This window comes from Hyla sarda, chromosome 1 (assembly GCF_029499605.1).
Source record: "Hyla sarda isolate aHylSar1 chromosome 1, aHylSar1.hap1, whole genome shotgun sequence".
Taxonomy (NCBI): Eukaryota; Metazoa; Chordata; class Amphibia; order Anura; family Hylidae; genus Hyla; species Hyla sarda.
Genome location: NC_079189.1, coordinates 208,274,599 through 208,290,708, shown reverse-complemented (window position 1 = coordinate 208,290,708; position 16,110 = coordinate 208,274,599). Strand labels below are relative to the sequence as shown.

The following is a 16,110-nucleotide window of genomic DNA, read 5'->3' as shown; positions in this document are numbered from 1 at the left end:
GGGCGTCAGCGGTCGGACCCCCCGCGATCTGAAACTTATTCCTTATCCTTAGGATAGGGGATACGTTTTTCACCACTGGACTACCCCTTTAATGTGACCAAAAATGCAGAAATCCTGATATTGTAACCCTCCTTATAGCAAACATGCTTGCACACACACACAAATTCAGAGCACAGAAGCCTCTGATAGCCTCTAATAATCTTATTAGATCCTACTGTCATATTTTAAACTACCGTGTTTCCCCAAAAATAAGACACTGTCTTATATTAATTTTTCCTCAAGAAGACACACTATGGCTTATTTTCAGGGGATGTCTTATTTTTTTTTTAAGTATGGTACAACAATAGAGACCCACGGACTGTTGTTAGTTGCTGCGGAATTTCAGGAGGTTGAATGGGAGTGCGGAATACCATAAAAGTCTATGGGCTTTAATTTGAGGTGAAATTCTGCCGTGTGAATAGACCCTAAGTAAGCAATTCCTGTTGATTCTTTCACATTCTACAATGGCACTATTCACAACACACTGCATAAACAGCGTCTATTGAGTCATACTTAACTGGCCAGTTGACATTTGTTATTTTATTAGATCCTATTGTCATAATTTGAACTACCGTGTTTCTCTGAAAATAAGACAGTCATATTTTATTTTTTATGGTACAACAATACAGAGACCCACAGACTATTGTTGGTTGGTGCTGGGTGAGAGGGGCCCACAGTGCTGAGTAAAACGGCAGCCACAGCTTTATTCTTCCCCCTGAGGACCCACATAGCAGAACTTTCTGTTCCTCACTTCACTGAGGAGACTTTCTGTGTCCCTCTATTCCTCGGCTGGCAGCAGGAACAGAAGGACCGGGACCTGACAGGGGGAGCCGACCTTGTTGATTGGGCTGCCGGCACCTCTCCGGTCACCTCCAAGATAGCAGCTGTCACAAAGGGGCAGATGTGAAGGGCTGCCCGTCTTCTTTAAGTTTCTACGCCAATACGATTAGCCACGCCTACCACTGTCTTATTTTCGGGGTATGGCTTATATTACGCCAATGCTTAGAAATTCTGCTACGGCTTATTTTATGGGTATTTCTTATTTTTGGGGAAACAGGGTAGATGTCAACAGTATGCTTTTGTAAATGAATGGATACACGATTCAAAGGAGAGAACATATACAAATGCAAGTTCCATGTAGAATTTCTTCATTATTGCTTGTCTTTCAGTTTTATTATACATCTATTTTTTTTTCCCTGCATAGACTTGGCTATGGTAAAACATATCCCTGGATATTTCCAACATTCTTATTAACTTGACGTCACCAACTTGTTGTTGTCTCTTTTAGGGCATACCTAATAAAATGTCTAAACTCCTATGGTTGGTATAACATTTACAGGATTTTCTCAATGTTTGTCCTAATTATTATAATTGTTTTTACTGGAAAATGGGAAGATTCATTACTGCAAGACATTGATAAATGTCCCTGTGTAATATTTGAATGTCACATACTTTATGTGGTTAGATTTAGGGAGTCTTTCAGACTATGTTCAACATCAAGCAGCCACAACCTGATGCTGGACTGTAGGTTGACAGCCAAGTATGGATTCTGTTCATAGGTTTTAATGTAGTGTATATGCAAATAGATTTGGGAAGGAAACATCAGAGGAATCTGTGGCTGGGGAAACAAAAATTCTCCTAATGCTGAAGTCATAAAGACAATACAGAATGGTGACGTTGGAGTCTTTTATATACTAAACAGAATGAGGTTAGGTTCTCACTGTGTGTGGGACCAATTCTGCCAGATGTATGTCTATACAACTGTCTTTTCACTGAAAATAAATCTATCCCTTTGCATGACAATTTTTTGAGTTGCACTGAAAACTATAGTCATTTACACTTTTTACGTCAGTATGCAAATCTTTCAACTGTATAAAGAAGGCCAATTATATGTAAAAAAATGTATGTTTATGCCTTAAAAATTTTAGCTGAAAATATTCTAAATATATATAACACAAAGCAAAGTGAACCTAGCCTTAAAGGGGTTATCCAGTGTTTTCCAAAAACCACAGCCGGGGCAGGAAAAAAGATAGAAAGCAAGTAATACTTACCTAGTCCTCTTTCCCTGCAGACAAGGGACTGTTGCAGGACCTGCCAAATTAGCCAATCACTAGCTGACATGAGGCATTACTGTGGCCAATGACTGGCTGAGCTGACAGGTCCTGCACCAAGCACTTATTACATAAGCAGGAAGAATAAAGAAGATTGGGGTACCAGGCATAGGCAAAGCTTTACATGGGCTAGGTAAGTATGTTTTTGTTTTTTTATTGTCTCTCTGCACCAGCACCATTTTATTTTTATTTTTTTCTAAAGAAAACACTGAATAAACCCTTTAAATCCAGTCAATCACAAGCTATAAATCCTTCTCTGGTACCAGCTTATAAAAACTCCTTTTACACCAACTTTATTAAGAAACTGAGTACATTTAACTTGCTTTTTAACAACCGAGCTTAGCAGATGTTACCTTTAATATGGGGAGACACTTGTGTCATGTACAACATTTTTAAAAGATAAGTGAAATCCAGTCAAACATTAATATGAAATTTTCAGACTCCTTTATAATGGGTTTTGGATGTTAAAACATGCAAATAGTACATTTTGGTAACTTTTCCGCAATTCTTTTTAATCAGAATGTGTTTCATACAGAAAAATTAAGTGCAAATGTATTTAGAAACACTATTAAAGGATGCATAAGCAGAACAAGTAGTTCTGAGTAAAACACTTCACATTCTGTGTTTTTAAGATTGTCTGGCACTGTAGGCAATGTGCCGTGTATATTGTCTACACTCGTACACACCCTAAACTTTAACAAACACACAGTGATAAGACCTCTACCTGAGACTTGCTTTTTTCCAACTCCACTGAAATATTGTGTTGTGCCCACTAAATCAAAGACATCCACCCTACCTAACCAAATTGTATTTACGTATCATGGGTGAAAATTCTTCAGGTATACGATAAAATATATTTGGTATTTTAGAGCTAAAATTATCAAACTAATGTCATTACAAAATGGACATAATTCCTATTTATAACAGAAAGGATCATTATCAGGAATCACAGAAGACACTCTGATTCTTACATTCTATCATCTGTGTTCTTGCTTTGTGCTAGATAGAAATCGCTGCAAACCGCTGCACCAGCTCTAGACTATGGGAGTAGTTACCAAGGAGACCGATGGGCTCTGGAATTTAGAATATTATTTTCAAGCTAGAGATACATTACTGGGTTAGATGTTAATTTTCACAAAGATAGATAAAATGCTAAACTGCAACATTTATTCAGATAATCGTTTTATACATTATTGATGGTTTCTTCTAGTTCAGAGCATGACATCTCAATGCAGTGAACATGGCACAGTGTGACAAATGTCTACAGTGTAGTTCCTAAAAAAATAAATGCCATTTTCACTTTACCAAATTTAAAATTCAGAAACCATAAACAGTATATTGTATAGAGACAGACGGCTATTAATAAGAACATATACAATATTTAGTGACTGCAAGATAGTTTTCTAAAACAAGGGTAGATTGGTAGACATTAAAACTGCCCTATTAGCCATCATTAAAAAGAATACCTGGGCTATAGCAGGCTACAATGTATTGAGAATAACAGTCCTGATTCCTCTCCAAGTCATCGCAGCATTCCTAGATTAGCAGGACACAGAAACACAGGTCAAAGCTAATTCGTCATTTTTAACATACAATTTTGTAGTGTTGGTTAAAAAGGATCACACCAAATGTGAAATTCACAGAAAATAAACACATTAGGAATTCAAATGGGATTTTTTTTTTCAAAATTAAATATGTAAAACGTGTAAAAGCATTTGTCTACTTGTATATTAGGAGTAAGGCATGGTTTCCGCACAGGATTTTTTTTGGTGTTTTTGGAAAACTGCCACTGCAGTTTTTGAGCCAAAACCAGAAGTGTATTCAAAAGGAATGATAAATATAAAGGAAGGACTTATATTTCTGCTTCCAACTGGATCCACTTCTGACTTTGACTCAAAAACTGCAGTGGAAGGTTTCCAAAAGACGCCAGAAAAAAAAAAACTTGTGTGGATACCTAGCCTAAAAACACTAAAATAAAATGTGATCAAATTACCATCATACGGTGGGAAAGTGTTTTCGAGAAGTGATGTGTGCTCGTTCACTTTGCATGTGAAATACAAAAATCACCATTTTTTGTACATAATGTATCCACATTAACCTAATATTGTAAAACAGAAACTTCAAATGGGACACTTGTATCCATTGTACACATGATGTTACTTAAAGGCATGTAGGGGATTTCCATAATAATTCAGGCATATGTGAATATATATATATATATATATATATATATATATACACACATACATACATACCGGTATATATGTTATGCCACATTTAGATTGTAAGATGTTGGTTATTCTTGCATGAATATCAAGTGCTAATAAAACCTCATATAGAGTGGCACTGTTGTTAAAGGCAGTCCACAGCGGTAACAGTAAGAATAGCAGAACAGGAAGAATATTCTCTTGAACCCATTGAAACATTATGGAAATTGCTGAGCTCAATGTTCTTCAATAATCACTTCTATGCTGGTAGGTTGAGTTGTAGGAAAGAAACTAAAATTAAATGAAAATGACTTTCCAAAAATTTGTGAGGAAAATGAGCCCCTTGTAGCTAGACAGGGAGACAAAGCCTTTTGAGAATATATACTGAAGGATCACAGGAATTTGGTAGAAACACGTAGTCTTACTAGAGATATTGGTAGCATTATAAATTACAGTCATAGTATAAAGAAGAAAGTGCATGCTGCAGAAAAGGGTTAAGGGGCAGACCTTATACACTTGTAACCCCCAAGACAAACAAATTAACTCAATGATGTCATCCTTAAGCGGATAAGAGTGTCCACAAAAAAATAATGTTCAGTAAAAACTGTCCGCCAGTCGCCAACACATTTGCACAAGCTGGTTAAGCAATGGCTGTTTGCCTGAATATGTTCCAGCGTACTCAAGCTTTTCAACATGCTCTGGCATAGATCTTGTTGCAAAAGGGTTTAATGCAAGGTTGTTCATCCATATGTCACAAACCATGACAAGGGCCACTGCTGAATCAAAGTAGTGTTGAAATGAGGTAATAACTTGTCCTAGATATGTGTTTCAGTATCAGTACTTGGAACACATACCTGCAACAAAATTCATAAAAATGTACTAGAGCAGGAGACAAGATTAGGCCTGTGCTCCAATTGAGAGTTGGAGAACCACATGATCACCAATAAAAGGTCAATGATCAAAGCAGGTAACCAGTTTCAAAGGTATAAAGTGGATCAACAGCCCCCATCATTTGTTTTGGGTCATGCCTTGTAACTCCAGTCACAATTTGAACATATATCCGTACCATTTATTCGGAGTGCACCAAAAATCGAGGAAGAAACTCTGTTAGATCCAGTTAAACAATATAAAAGTTGATTTCTGAAGCAACCTTGTGTAATCAGAAACTGGCCAATGTAGATTGTTACACACATTCGAGATGGTGGGTTCCTCTTGACGATCTGCCCCTTTAAAGATTAGTAAAGTTTTTCTTGCTAGAGGGCGCATTAAACATCACACCGTCTGTGACGTGCCTCGCTTGCTGATTAAGACCTCAAGCAGCCGGAGTTTAGCCTTCATGTGCTTATACTCGCTGTACTCTTCTGCCATAGGACTGCGATCTTCTTTTTGAACATTTCTATTGTGGCAGAAAGAAAAGTAACGCATTACCTGAAGTTAGAAATAACAACCATAAAAAAACAACAGCAAAGCCATTCATATCTATAATAAACAAAAGGAAAGAATGTATCTGCACTCACCATTAAGTTGCAAGCAATGTCGGACTTTATTGTAGAACGTCCATACATGAACAAAAACAAACTTCACCCGATGCAGGGAGGGAAAGCGGCTCCACGCCTGAAGCAGGGGTACAACAGCAGAGAACAACAGAACTGTTTCACGTCACAAATGCATCTTACGGTTCCTCCAGAGTGAAGCAAAACAGTGCTGTTGTTCACGTGATTCCCGCGATAGTTTGTTTTTGTTCATGTATGGACGTTGTACAATAAAGTCCGACATTGCTTGCAACTTAATGGTGAGTGCAGATACATTCTTTCCTTTTGTTTATTATGGGATTGCTATATTCTCCTAGTATCTTGCAGCTCATTCACATTCTCACCTAGACTTCTTATGCTGTGTTTAGTACGGGTGTTATTGAGAATGTTGCAGTTCCCATCCCCCCAATCTTCTGCTTGTTCCATTCATATCTATGCATGCAATGTTGGCCTAAAGATTGTTATCCTACTGAAAACATTTACATCAGAGTCTTAAAATAACTATATTATGGCAATGGTTTTTTGGCTTTCTATTTATCCACCGGTTTACCACTTATCCTTTCTTGGACCAGTTGCTCAGATCCTTACACCTGCCCATTCCTACTGCTTTTAATACACCAACTTCAGTAACTGTTCACCTGCTGCTTAATATATCCCACCCCATTGTGACAAGCAATGTTCTATTAACCCCTTAATGCAGAGCGTATACCACATACAGCAGCTGCATTCTAACAGAAAATTACTTGAGCTCCAGAGCTCGCTTCATAGTAGACAACAAAGACGGACATCAGGGAGCCCGCTGATGTTGGTGAATGAAATGACATCACATCTCCCCCTACTGGAAAGTGATTGAAGGGTGACAATCCCTTATTATTGCAGCCAGAGGCCTTCACTAGGCCTTCCTGCCTGCCATAGTAGTTCAGCTAATGCAGTCTGTCTAGGCTAGCAATGTTATCGATCTTGCACAAAATGTATCAGAAATAAAAAGGAAGAAAAAAAAAAAAAAAAAACTACCCAAAAGTTCCTTGTCCAAAATGGTCATGCTAAAACTAAAGATTATGGTGCAAAAAAATTAGCTCTCTTACAAACAACTTTAACAGGTTTAATGTAAAGTACACTGTGTAAAAACGAAAGCCAGTCCCCAAAATGATCCCACAATCTTTTGCTGTATATTTTATGGTAAAATAAGTTATCACTACAAAGTACAATTGGTCCTGCAAAGAAGACCAAATCTGTGGATAAAAATAAGAGTTTTGGCTCTAAGAAGGCAAGGTGTAAGATACAGAAAGGAAAAGATAAAAATAAGCCCTGTCGTTAAGGGGTCACATGTAGCACATCAGCAGCTATATTACCACAGCGGAAATTCCGCTTGTTACCTATTGAAGACAATGGGCTCTGCTTGCGGAATACTAGGAAGCAGAATTTCAGCTGTGGGTAAGCTGCTGTGGATATGTTATGCGTAAGCCTAACCTACAAGAATATATACAAGAAGTTTGAGCACATCTGAAACATAATAACTTTTAAATGTAAAACCGAAGCTTCTACACAAAGCAGTTAAAATTGGCTCACCTTCCATTTTGTCTAAAAAAATTATCTTCAAAGTCTCTAAGTTTCTTACGGATTCGCTTTTTTTCTTCCCTTGCCTCCTGAAGCTGTTCTAGAAGTTCTGACCTGGAAAAAATGAACATGAAATTGGGTCAAGCATATGTTTAAAGTTTTCTAAAAGGGTAGATGACAAGGTTGCTTGTCTTTTTGTATTAGATTCCATTTTCATTAGGGTCATGATTTCATTTTTATAATAGTGTTCTGGCAGGCAGAAAAGCGAAAACACACATATGTGAACAGAGACCAATATGTGTATATGGTCCTCATTCACATTCCTAGTTTTTTTTATATACTAAAACATGCACAAAAATGACATACCCCTTCCATAACCCTTCCCTTCATCCATCTCCTCCCCTCCTTGGTTGAACTGTATTGTCTTTTTTAAACATTACAGAGTACAGTAGAATCTTCCAATAGCGGACACTTACAGGGGAAAAAAGTGTCTGCTATTGGGAGATGTCCCCTATTGGAAAAAAAGGCTAAAGAATCTTACTAAATGACAGAATACTGTACTGTACTCACTCCAGGGTGTACTTAGCTATAACACACGATAAAAAAGCTATATTACAGTAGAATCTCCCAGTGCCGTTTAATCACCTACCTGTACCATTTTATCCCCCCCCCGTGCCATTTTATTCCCCCTTGATCCCTCCAATGCCACTTCATTCCTCCTCCTTGAACCCTCTGTGGTACATCTTTTGCACCCTATCCCCCCCCTTGTCACTTAATTACCCCTGGGCCAAATCACCCCCCCCCCCTTTATTACCCCCTGTGCCACATCATTTTTCCCTTCCCACCTCCCCCTGTTCTTACTTGGCCAGCAGGCTCAGGTGCAGGGGCTCTCAGCAGGCTTGATATCCTCTGTGCTGCACTGACTGTAAGCAGCGCCAGCTGATGTGAGTCCGGGCCCCTTACTGGGGTATTGGCTGTACCCTCTTGACGGCGGCCCTGTGTATAAGGTAGGGCCGGCACATAAGACTGGCTGTCCCCTATTGGGAGCATCTTGCTCTGCATGGGAGTGTCCCGTATTCAGAGGGTGCAAATACATTAAGGGTAAGTTGAAAACTGTCAGCTTGCTCCCCCTGCACTAACCAGCGGTACTGGCTGGTAGTGAGGGGGACGCTGATCAGTTTTATACATACCATGTCCGGATCCGCCGCGCCGTTCGCCTGTTATCTTCTTTCTTCTTGATATGCAAATTAGCTGCTAACTGGCACGGGTGAGGTTAATGCCTTCATCTGGCACTGTGATGTAATCGCCGCCCGGCCCACAGCACTGCCCAACTTATGAATATTCATGTTTTCCCTCATCATCTTCCTCCCCTCCCCACTGATTTCAGGACTCCACTGCGCTGAGGCGGCTTCCAGGTTTAGACATGAAGCCAGCACATGTGTAGTAGACTCCTGAAATCAGCGGGGGGGGGGGGGGGGAAGAGGGAGATGAGGGAGAACATGAATATCCATAAGCCAGGCGGTGCTGCGGGTTTGGCGGAAGTTACGTCACAGTGCCAGATGAAGGCAGTGACCACGCCCGTGCCAGTTAACAGCTAGTTTGCATTTCAATAAGAAAGAAGATAACGGGCGAACGGTGTGGCGCATCCGGGCATGATATGCATCAAACTGATCACCGTCCCTCGCACTACCAGCCAGTACCGCTGGTTAGTGCGGAGGGAGTAAGCTGACAGTTTTCCTTTAAGTCTTTTGGGACTATGCCGGGGAATTAAAAACAAAATATAAATTAATCTGTAGCAAGATTCATATTCAAGATAATATATATAAAAAAAACAACATACACAGATGCAGAATGCAGATTGCCAAGTCCAAGGTCTTGAGTACTCTTTGATGGGGTCTTGTCATCCACCGGGGAAACAAAGCCATCAGCTTCATCTTCAAGTTGGTCCAAGAAGCTTCGGACAGTAAAACCTGGCTTCATGGTTACTGCAAAGTCAGTGTTTACAGTGCCATCATCTTCCGAACCTTCCTCTTCCTCCTACATATACAACAGTCAGCAGGTCACAACAGCTCTAACAGAAACTGACGGTAGTAAAGATTGGTCTTGAGGGAAGTGTAACAGGATACAAAAGCTAAACCAGATTAGTACATGTCCACAATACACCAGCACAGAGTTAGTAAAACACAAAAATAATAATGATTCCTTACATGCTAATGTGACTCGCTATTGTTTCTTCTTTATCTGTACACTATACAATTTTATAATTTCACCCAATGATTGCTAATGGCAGGCAATTGAGAATCAATTTGCATATAGTTACATAACACTGATAGACTCGTTCATCTAGATCTAGTATTTTCTCCAATGCTGACAAACATGAGTGTCAAGTGTTACAAAGAATGGATGCACTGCCAGACATAAATTAAATCTGCTACTACAAAAAAGGTGTTTAAGCACAGGAGTCTATGTGGTTGTCCAGAGGCTTTTCAGAACTTGCACATGACCAAGGACAACATCTGCAAGAAGCTTGGACTTCCTGTGTTTGTGTGGGTTTTTATTATTGCTTAACTGTATGAGAAGACTTGTAAAACATATTCTAAGTTTATTTTTCACTGCCCAAGGTATAACCTTAAAAACTTGCCCAGCAGTTTACTAGACATGTAATCCTTTGGGAAAGATTTGACTGATTGTTTTCTGGATAAGGCTCATCAAGGAGTGGGAAGGCAATGTATTCCGGAATGCAAGTCTGGGTTATTGTGAATGTACTGTATATTACATAGACGAAGTTGTAAAATATGCATAGTGTGGGGGTGTTACAATGGTATGAGGCAATGCCATGCAATCGTTCCAATAAGTAATTTTGACAAATTAGAAAGTACAATACATATAACCTTTGACACTGTCACTAATTTTACAAAAACTTTTGACATGCCATGCAAACATGTCAAAAATATTGATTGGTCGGGGTCTCATTGCTGAGACACTCACCAAATTCTAGTGACAGCCACGAGAAGTAGGACTCGGAGCATAGGCTGACTAATTGCAGGAGAACGGCTCCATAGATTTATAAAGGAGATTGTCTCCTGCAATCAGAAGGACTGAGTGCCAAGTCAGGGAGTGAAACACACTGTTGCCCGCTCATCACTGAGACCTCAACCAATCAAAAGTCTTACAGTTTTTTTTTTTATGACAGCAATGCTGGATTAGGCCTAGTGTGTACTCTTTTTTTTTTTTAATTAAAAGAAGAGGACAGCATGGTGTCATTTTTTTGACAATAAAGAAGAAACTGGAAAACCCCCTAACCTCAGAAAACACAGCTGTTCTGCAGGAACTAAAACTTCAATAATCTGTTAACAGGATGAACGCACATAAAAGTATGTGGAATTGCATGTGTACAAAAATGTAAGCCCACAGCATATTATGTTAAACCCCTTAAGGACCAGGCCAATTTTATTTTTGCGTTTTTGTGTTTTCCTCCTCGCTTTCTAAAATTCATAACTCTTTTATATTTCCATCTACAGACCCATATAAGGGCTTGTTTTTTGTGTGACCAATTGTACTTTGTAATGAAACCTCTCATTTTACCATAAAATGTACGGCGAACCCCCCCAAAAAAATTTTAGGGAGGAAATTTAAATGAAAACCACAATTTTGCGCATTTTGGAGGGTTTTGTTTTCACACTATACACTTTACGGTAAAAATGACATGTGTTATTTATTCTGTGGGTCAATACAATTAAAATTATACCCATGGCTAGATACTTTTATATTTTTGTACCGCTTAAAAAAAAATCTAAAACTTTTTGTACAAAATCAGTAATTTAAAATTACCTATTTTGACCACCTATAACTTTTTCATTTTTCCGTATATAGGGCCGAGTAAGGGCTCATTTTTTGCGCCGTCATCTGTACTTTTTATCAATACCACATTTGCTTATATAAAACTTTTGGATCATTTTTTATTAATTTCTTTTAAATAAAATGTGACAAAAAAGCAGCATTTTTGGACTTAAATTTTTTACGTTTACGCCATTCACCGTACGGGATAATTAACATTATATTTTGATAGTGCGGACATTTACGCATGCGGCAATACCAAATATGTTTATTTAAAAAAAATACGCTTTTTGGGGGTAAAATGGGAAAAACGGACAATTTTCATTTTTATTGGGGGAGGGGATTTTTCACTTTTTTAAACTTTTTATTTTAACATTTTTCAACTTTTATTTTACACTTTTTATGTCCCCATAGGGGACTATTAATAGCAATCAGTTGATTACTAATACTGTGCAGTGCTATGCATAGGACACAGCACTGCTCAGTATTATCGGTGATCTTCTGCTCTGGTCTGCTAGATCTCAGACCAGAGCAGAAGATCCCGGGAGACGGCCGGAGCCAGATGAGGGGACCTCCGGCCGCCATGCTGGATGATCGGATCTCTGCGGTAGCGCAGCGGGCGATCCGATCATCCATTCAAAGTACCGCACTGCCGCAGATGCCGTGATCTGTATTGATCACGGCATCTGAGGGGTTAATGGCGGACATACGCGTGAACGCGGAACTAGCTACTAGCAGCCGGAACCTGCCGTGTATGACAGAACGGTGCTCGCGGTCATATACAGGACGTAAATGTACGTCCTGGTGTGGGAAGTCCCACCAAACCAGGACGTAAATTTACATCCATGGTCGTTAAGGGGTTAAGGAACTACAATTCTATTTGTTATATTAATTTTCTCTATTTATTATATAAGTTTTCTCCATTCTTTTGATCTTGGATGACATAATATAGCTTCTATGGTATAACTGGTGTGGAGTTTTACACTTTGTGACAGCAATGTAAGATTTTTTAAATATGCTATTAAGATTTTGAATGTAAGTGGAATTGTAGGTTGTGGTAGCATATGCTTCATTTTTATATAATAATTATTTTTTTCTATTTTAAGCATATATGCCAAACAAAAGTTTCTGATATATACATTAAATGGAGGCAGTAACGTGTACTATAAAATAGCATCCAGTTATCAGACGGATTATGAGCTTGTCATGACATCACCTTTAGGCTTTCATGTTAAAAGAAAAGGTATGCTGCCCTGGAGTGTGTATATATTATATCTATCTATCTATCTATCTATCTATATAAATAGAATTCAGTGCAGCACTCCATAATATGAAAAAAGTGAAGTTTTATTCCATCAAAAAAAGTGAATACAGCAGCAGCGTTTCGATCCTCTCCAGGATCTTTCTCAAGCCTGGAGTGGATAGAAAAGGCGCTGCTGTATTCACTTTTTTTTTGATGGAATAAAACTTAACTTTTTTTTCATATTATGGAGTGCTGCACTGAATAAAATTTTTATGGATATTGATGAATCTAGGGACCTGGTTCTTACCAGTGGCCTGCACTTTATTTTTTTTAGAACTGGAGTGCTGCTGTATTTTTGTTTTTATAAAAAAAAAATATATATATATATATATATATATATATATATATATATTATAGTGGATTTAAGCGGATGGAATAGTGTAGTTTTTTTTTTTTCAGGATACTAATGTATATCAGCCAAAGGAAACTTTCTGTCATCCTTCCCATTTATACAGGATGGGCCATTTATATGGATACAACTTAATAAATTGGGAATGGTTGGTGATATTAACTTCCTGTTTGTGGCACATTAGTATATGTGAGGGGGGAAACTTTTCAAGATGGGTGGTGACCATGGCGGCCATTTTGAAGTCGGCCATTTTGAATCCAACTTTTCAATAGGAAGAGGGTAATGTGACACATCAAACTTATTGGGAATTTCACAACAAAAACAATGATGTGCTTGGTTTTACCATAATGTTATTCTTTCATGAGTTATTTACAAGTTTCTGACCACTTATAAAATGTGTTCAATGTGCTTGCCCATTGTGTTGTATTGTCAATGCAACCCTCTTCTCCCACTCTTCACAGGCTGATAGCAACACTGCAGGAGAAACAAGCTTCCAGTATCCGTAGTTTCAGGTGCTGCACATCTCGTATCTTCACACCATAGACAATTGCCTTCATATAACCCCAAAGATAAAATTCTAAGGGGGTCAGATCGGGAGACCTTGCGGGCCATTCAACTGGCCCACGACGACCAATCCACTTTCCAGGAAACTGTTCATCTAGGAATGCTCGGACCTGACACCCATAATGTGGTGGTGCACCATCTTGCTGGAAAAACTCAGGGAACGTGCCAGCTTCAGTGCATAAAGAGGGAAACACATCATCATGTAGCAATTTCGCATAACCAGTGGCCTTGAGGTTTCCATTGATGAAGAATGGCCCCACTATCTTTGTACCCCATATACCACACCATACCATCAATTTTTGTGTTCCAACAGTCTTGTAGGGATCTATCCAATGTGGGTTAGTGTCAGACCAATAGTGGTGGTTTTGTTTGTTGACTTCACCATTCACATAAAAGTTTGCCTCATCACTGAACAAAATCTTCTGCATAAACTGAGGGTCCTGTTCCAATTTTAGTTTTGCCCATTCTGCAGCACCTGAAACTATGGATACTGGAAGCCTGTTCTAGCATTTCTCCTGCAGTGTTGCTATCAGTGTGTGAAGAGTGGGAGAAGAGGGTTGCATTGACAATCCAACACAATGGGCAGCACATTGAACACATTTTATAAGTGGTCAGAAACTTGTAAATAACTCATGAAAGAATAAAGTTATGTTAAAACCAAGCACATCATTGTTTTTCTTGTGAAATTTGCAATAAGTTTGATGTGTCACATGACCCCATTCCTATTGAAAAAACAAAAGTTGGATTCAAAATGGCTGACTTCAAAATGGCCGCCATGGTCATCACCCATCTTGAAAAGTTTCCCCCTCACATATACTAATGTGCCACAAACAGGAAGTTAATATCACCAACCATTCCCATTTTATTAAGGTGTATCCATATAAATGGCCCACCCTGTATAATGGTAAGGCGCCTTTCACACTATAAATTCATCCGTTTTAAAGACCAGTTAAAATGTTCCGTTACAAAAACCCTTAAAATCGGCCATTAAACGGCCGTTACAAAATCCCATGCAGCCATTACAAAATCCCATTATAGTCTATGGGATTTTTACATTATGCATTTTAACCTGTCATAGCCTGTTATTAATAACGGACGTTATTTTGTGATGGGAGAAAGAATGGAAGAAGTAGTGCATACACAGTTTCTTCCGTTACTTTCTCCCGTCACAAAATAACGTCCGTTATTAATAACTGGCTATGACAGGTTAAAACGGATAATTTAAATAGACTATAATGGAATTTTGTAACGGCCGTTTAATGCCTGATTTTAAGGGTTTTCATAACAGAACATTATAACAGGTCTTTAAAACGGATGAATTTATAGTGTGAAAGGGGCCTAAGCCAGGTGCAAAGTAATAGGAATAAGGGTATGTTCATATCTGTGTTGGAGACTATTTGGTGCTTCCATTGCGGAATTAGTTTAAATAACCAGATTAAATATTTTTGTCCTGTTATTGACCAGTAAAATGATAGACACTATGGAAATGTCAATGGCATCTGTCCTACTCCATTATGCGGCAGACCAGCAGGCTTCATTTTCTGGCGATGAATGAAACCTGCAATGAAGTCCCTGCCTCCAATGCAGATAAAAACCCACCCTAAATCTATGTAAAAACTGTGGCTAATAAATCTTTTAACTAGTTACCCAACAGGACAAACCCATAAGACATGACGGTGTAATGGAGGAACATGTTGGGTACTCCAGAGATCCTATTATCTTTTCTCCTCTTAGGTTAATTCATGGAGAACTTCCTTCTACCACAAAATGCCTTAATAAGTCCAGACAACTTTACAAGGTTTTATAGTAAAAATATCATCAGAAAACTGGTAAATGACCTAGAGACCAAGTATTTGAATTTTGCACTCGAGATTTAGAAATTTGGGCAGGTTTTCCTATTAATTCACATATAAAGTGTTTATATTTTAAAATAAGCCCATCCCTTCCCTAAAGCCAAATGAGTAATGATTCGATTTGGTGCAGCGAGTAAATATATATATTTTTTTTGGCAAACATCAACGCAAGAGCAACAAGGAGAGAAAAAAGCAAAGTAACAGAAAAATAAAGAAAGAAGCTGCGAAAATCATGAAGGACTTTAAAACACAAAAGCCGACGCAACCAGAGCCATGGGTAACGTATGGAAGCTTGTACACATTTGGCTTGGCTAAAGCAGCTATTGATTTTTTAGAAGCACTGCAAGGAATCAAAGCACTAGGAACAGAAACACAGTATTAAGTGGTTGATCACTTTGTGGGATTTGGATGCAAATTTAGCAGTCATTGTCATTAGCAGCTGAAGTCTTATCTTTACCTCCTTGAAGAAGGATGCTGTTTCACCCTCGATTATTGGCTGCAGCAAAAGGCTTCTCCGCTTGCTCGAGGGGGATCCCTGTGATGAGTGTTAACAGGTAAGTTATACTGTGAAGCCCTCTGTCTGAACACATCCCATGCTCAAAAGCTATTGTGTCTACTATGTGTTCCTTTATTGGCATCAGATGGTGGATTTTATTGGTTTGGCATTTAAGGGATATACACAAAAGACGGCATGAAGTTTTGAATGACAGTATGTGAAAGACAACTACTGTTTAACTTGCCCTCCATTTTGTCAACAG

The 16,110-nt window shown here is 38.6% G+C and overlaps 1 protein-coding gene across 9 annotated transcripts in view; it reads right to left on the bottom strand.

Annotated features, from left to right (window-relative positions):
- Nucleotides 1-1,410: 1,410 nt before the first annotated feature.
- Nucleotides 1,411-16,110, bottom strand: part of FAM13A (family with sequence similarity 13 member A) — a 238,916-nt gene continuing 224,216 nt past the window's right edge. For 8 of the 9 annotated variants that reach the window (XM_056567629.1, XM_056567637.1, XM_056567645.1 and 5 more), the window contains 4 exons: nt 15,810-15,887; nt 9,287-9,483; nt 7,459-7,560; nt 1,411-5,753 (listed from right to left, as the gene is read on the bottom strand). In XM_056567629.1, coding sequence (XP_056423604.1) covers nt 5,630-5,753; nt 7,459-7,560; nt 9,287-9,483; nt 15,810-15,887 — 501 coding nt within the window. In that variant the 3' untranslated portion in view covers nt 1,411-5,629. The remainder of the gene's footprint in view (nt 5,754-7,458; nt 7,561-9,286; nt 9,484-15,809; nt 15,888-16,110) is intronic. The other variant, XM_056567652.1, reaches the window with a different exon arrangement.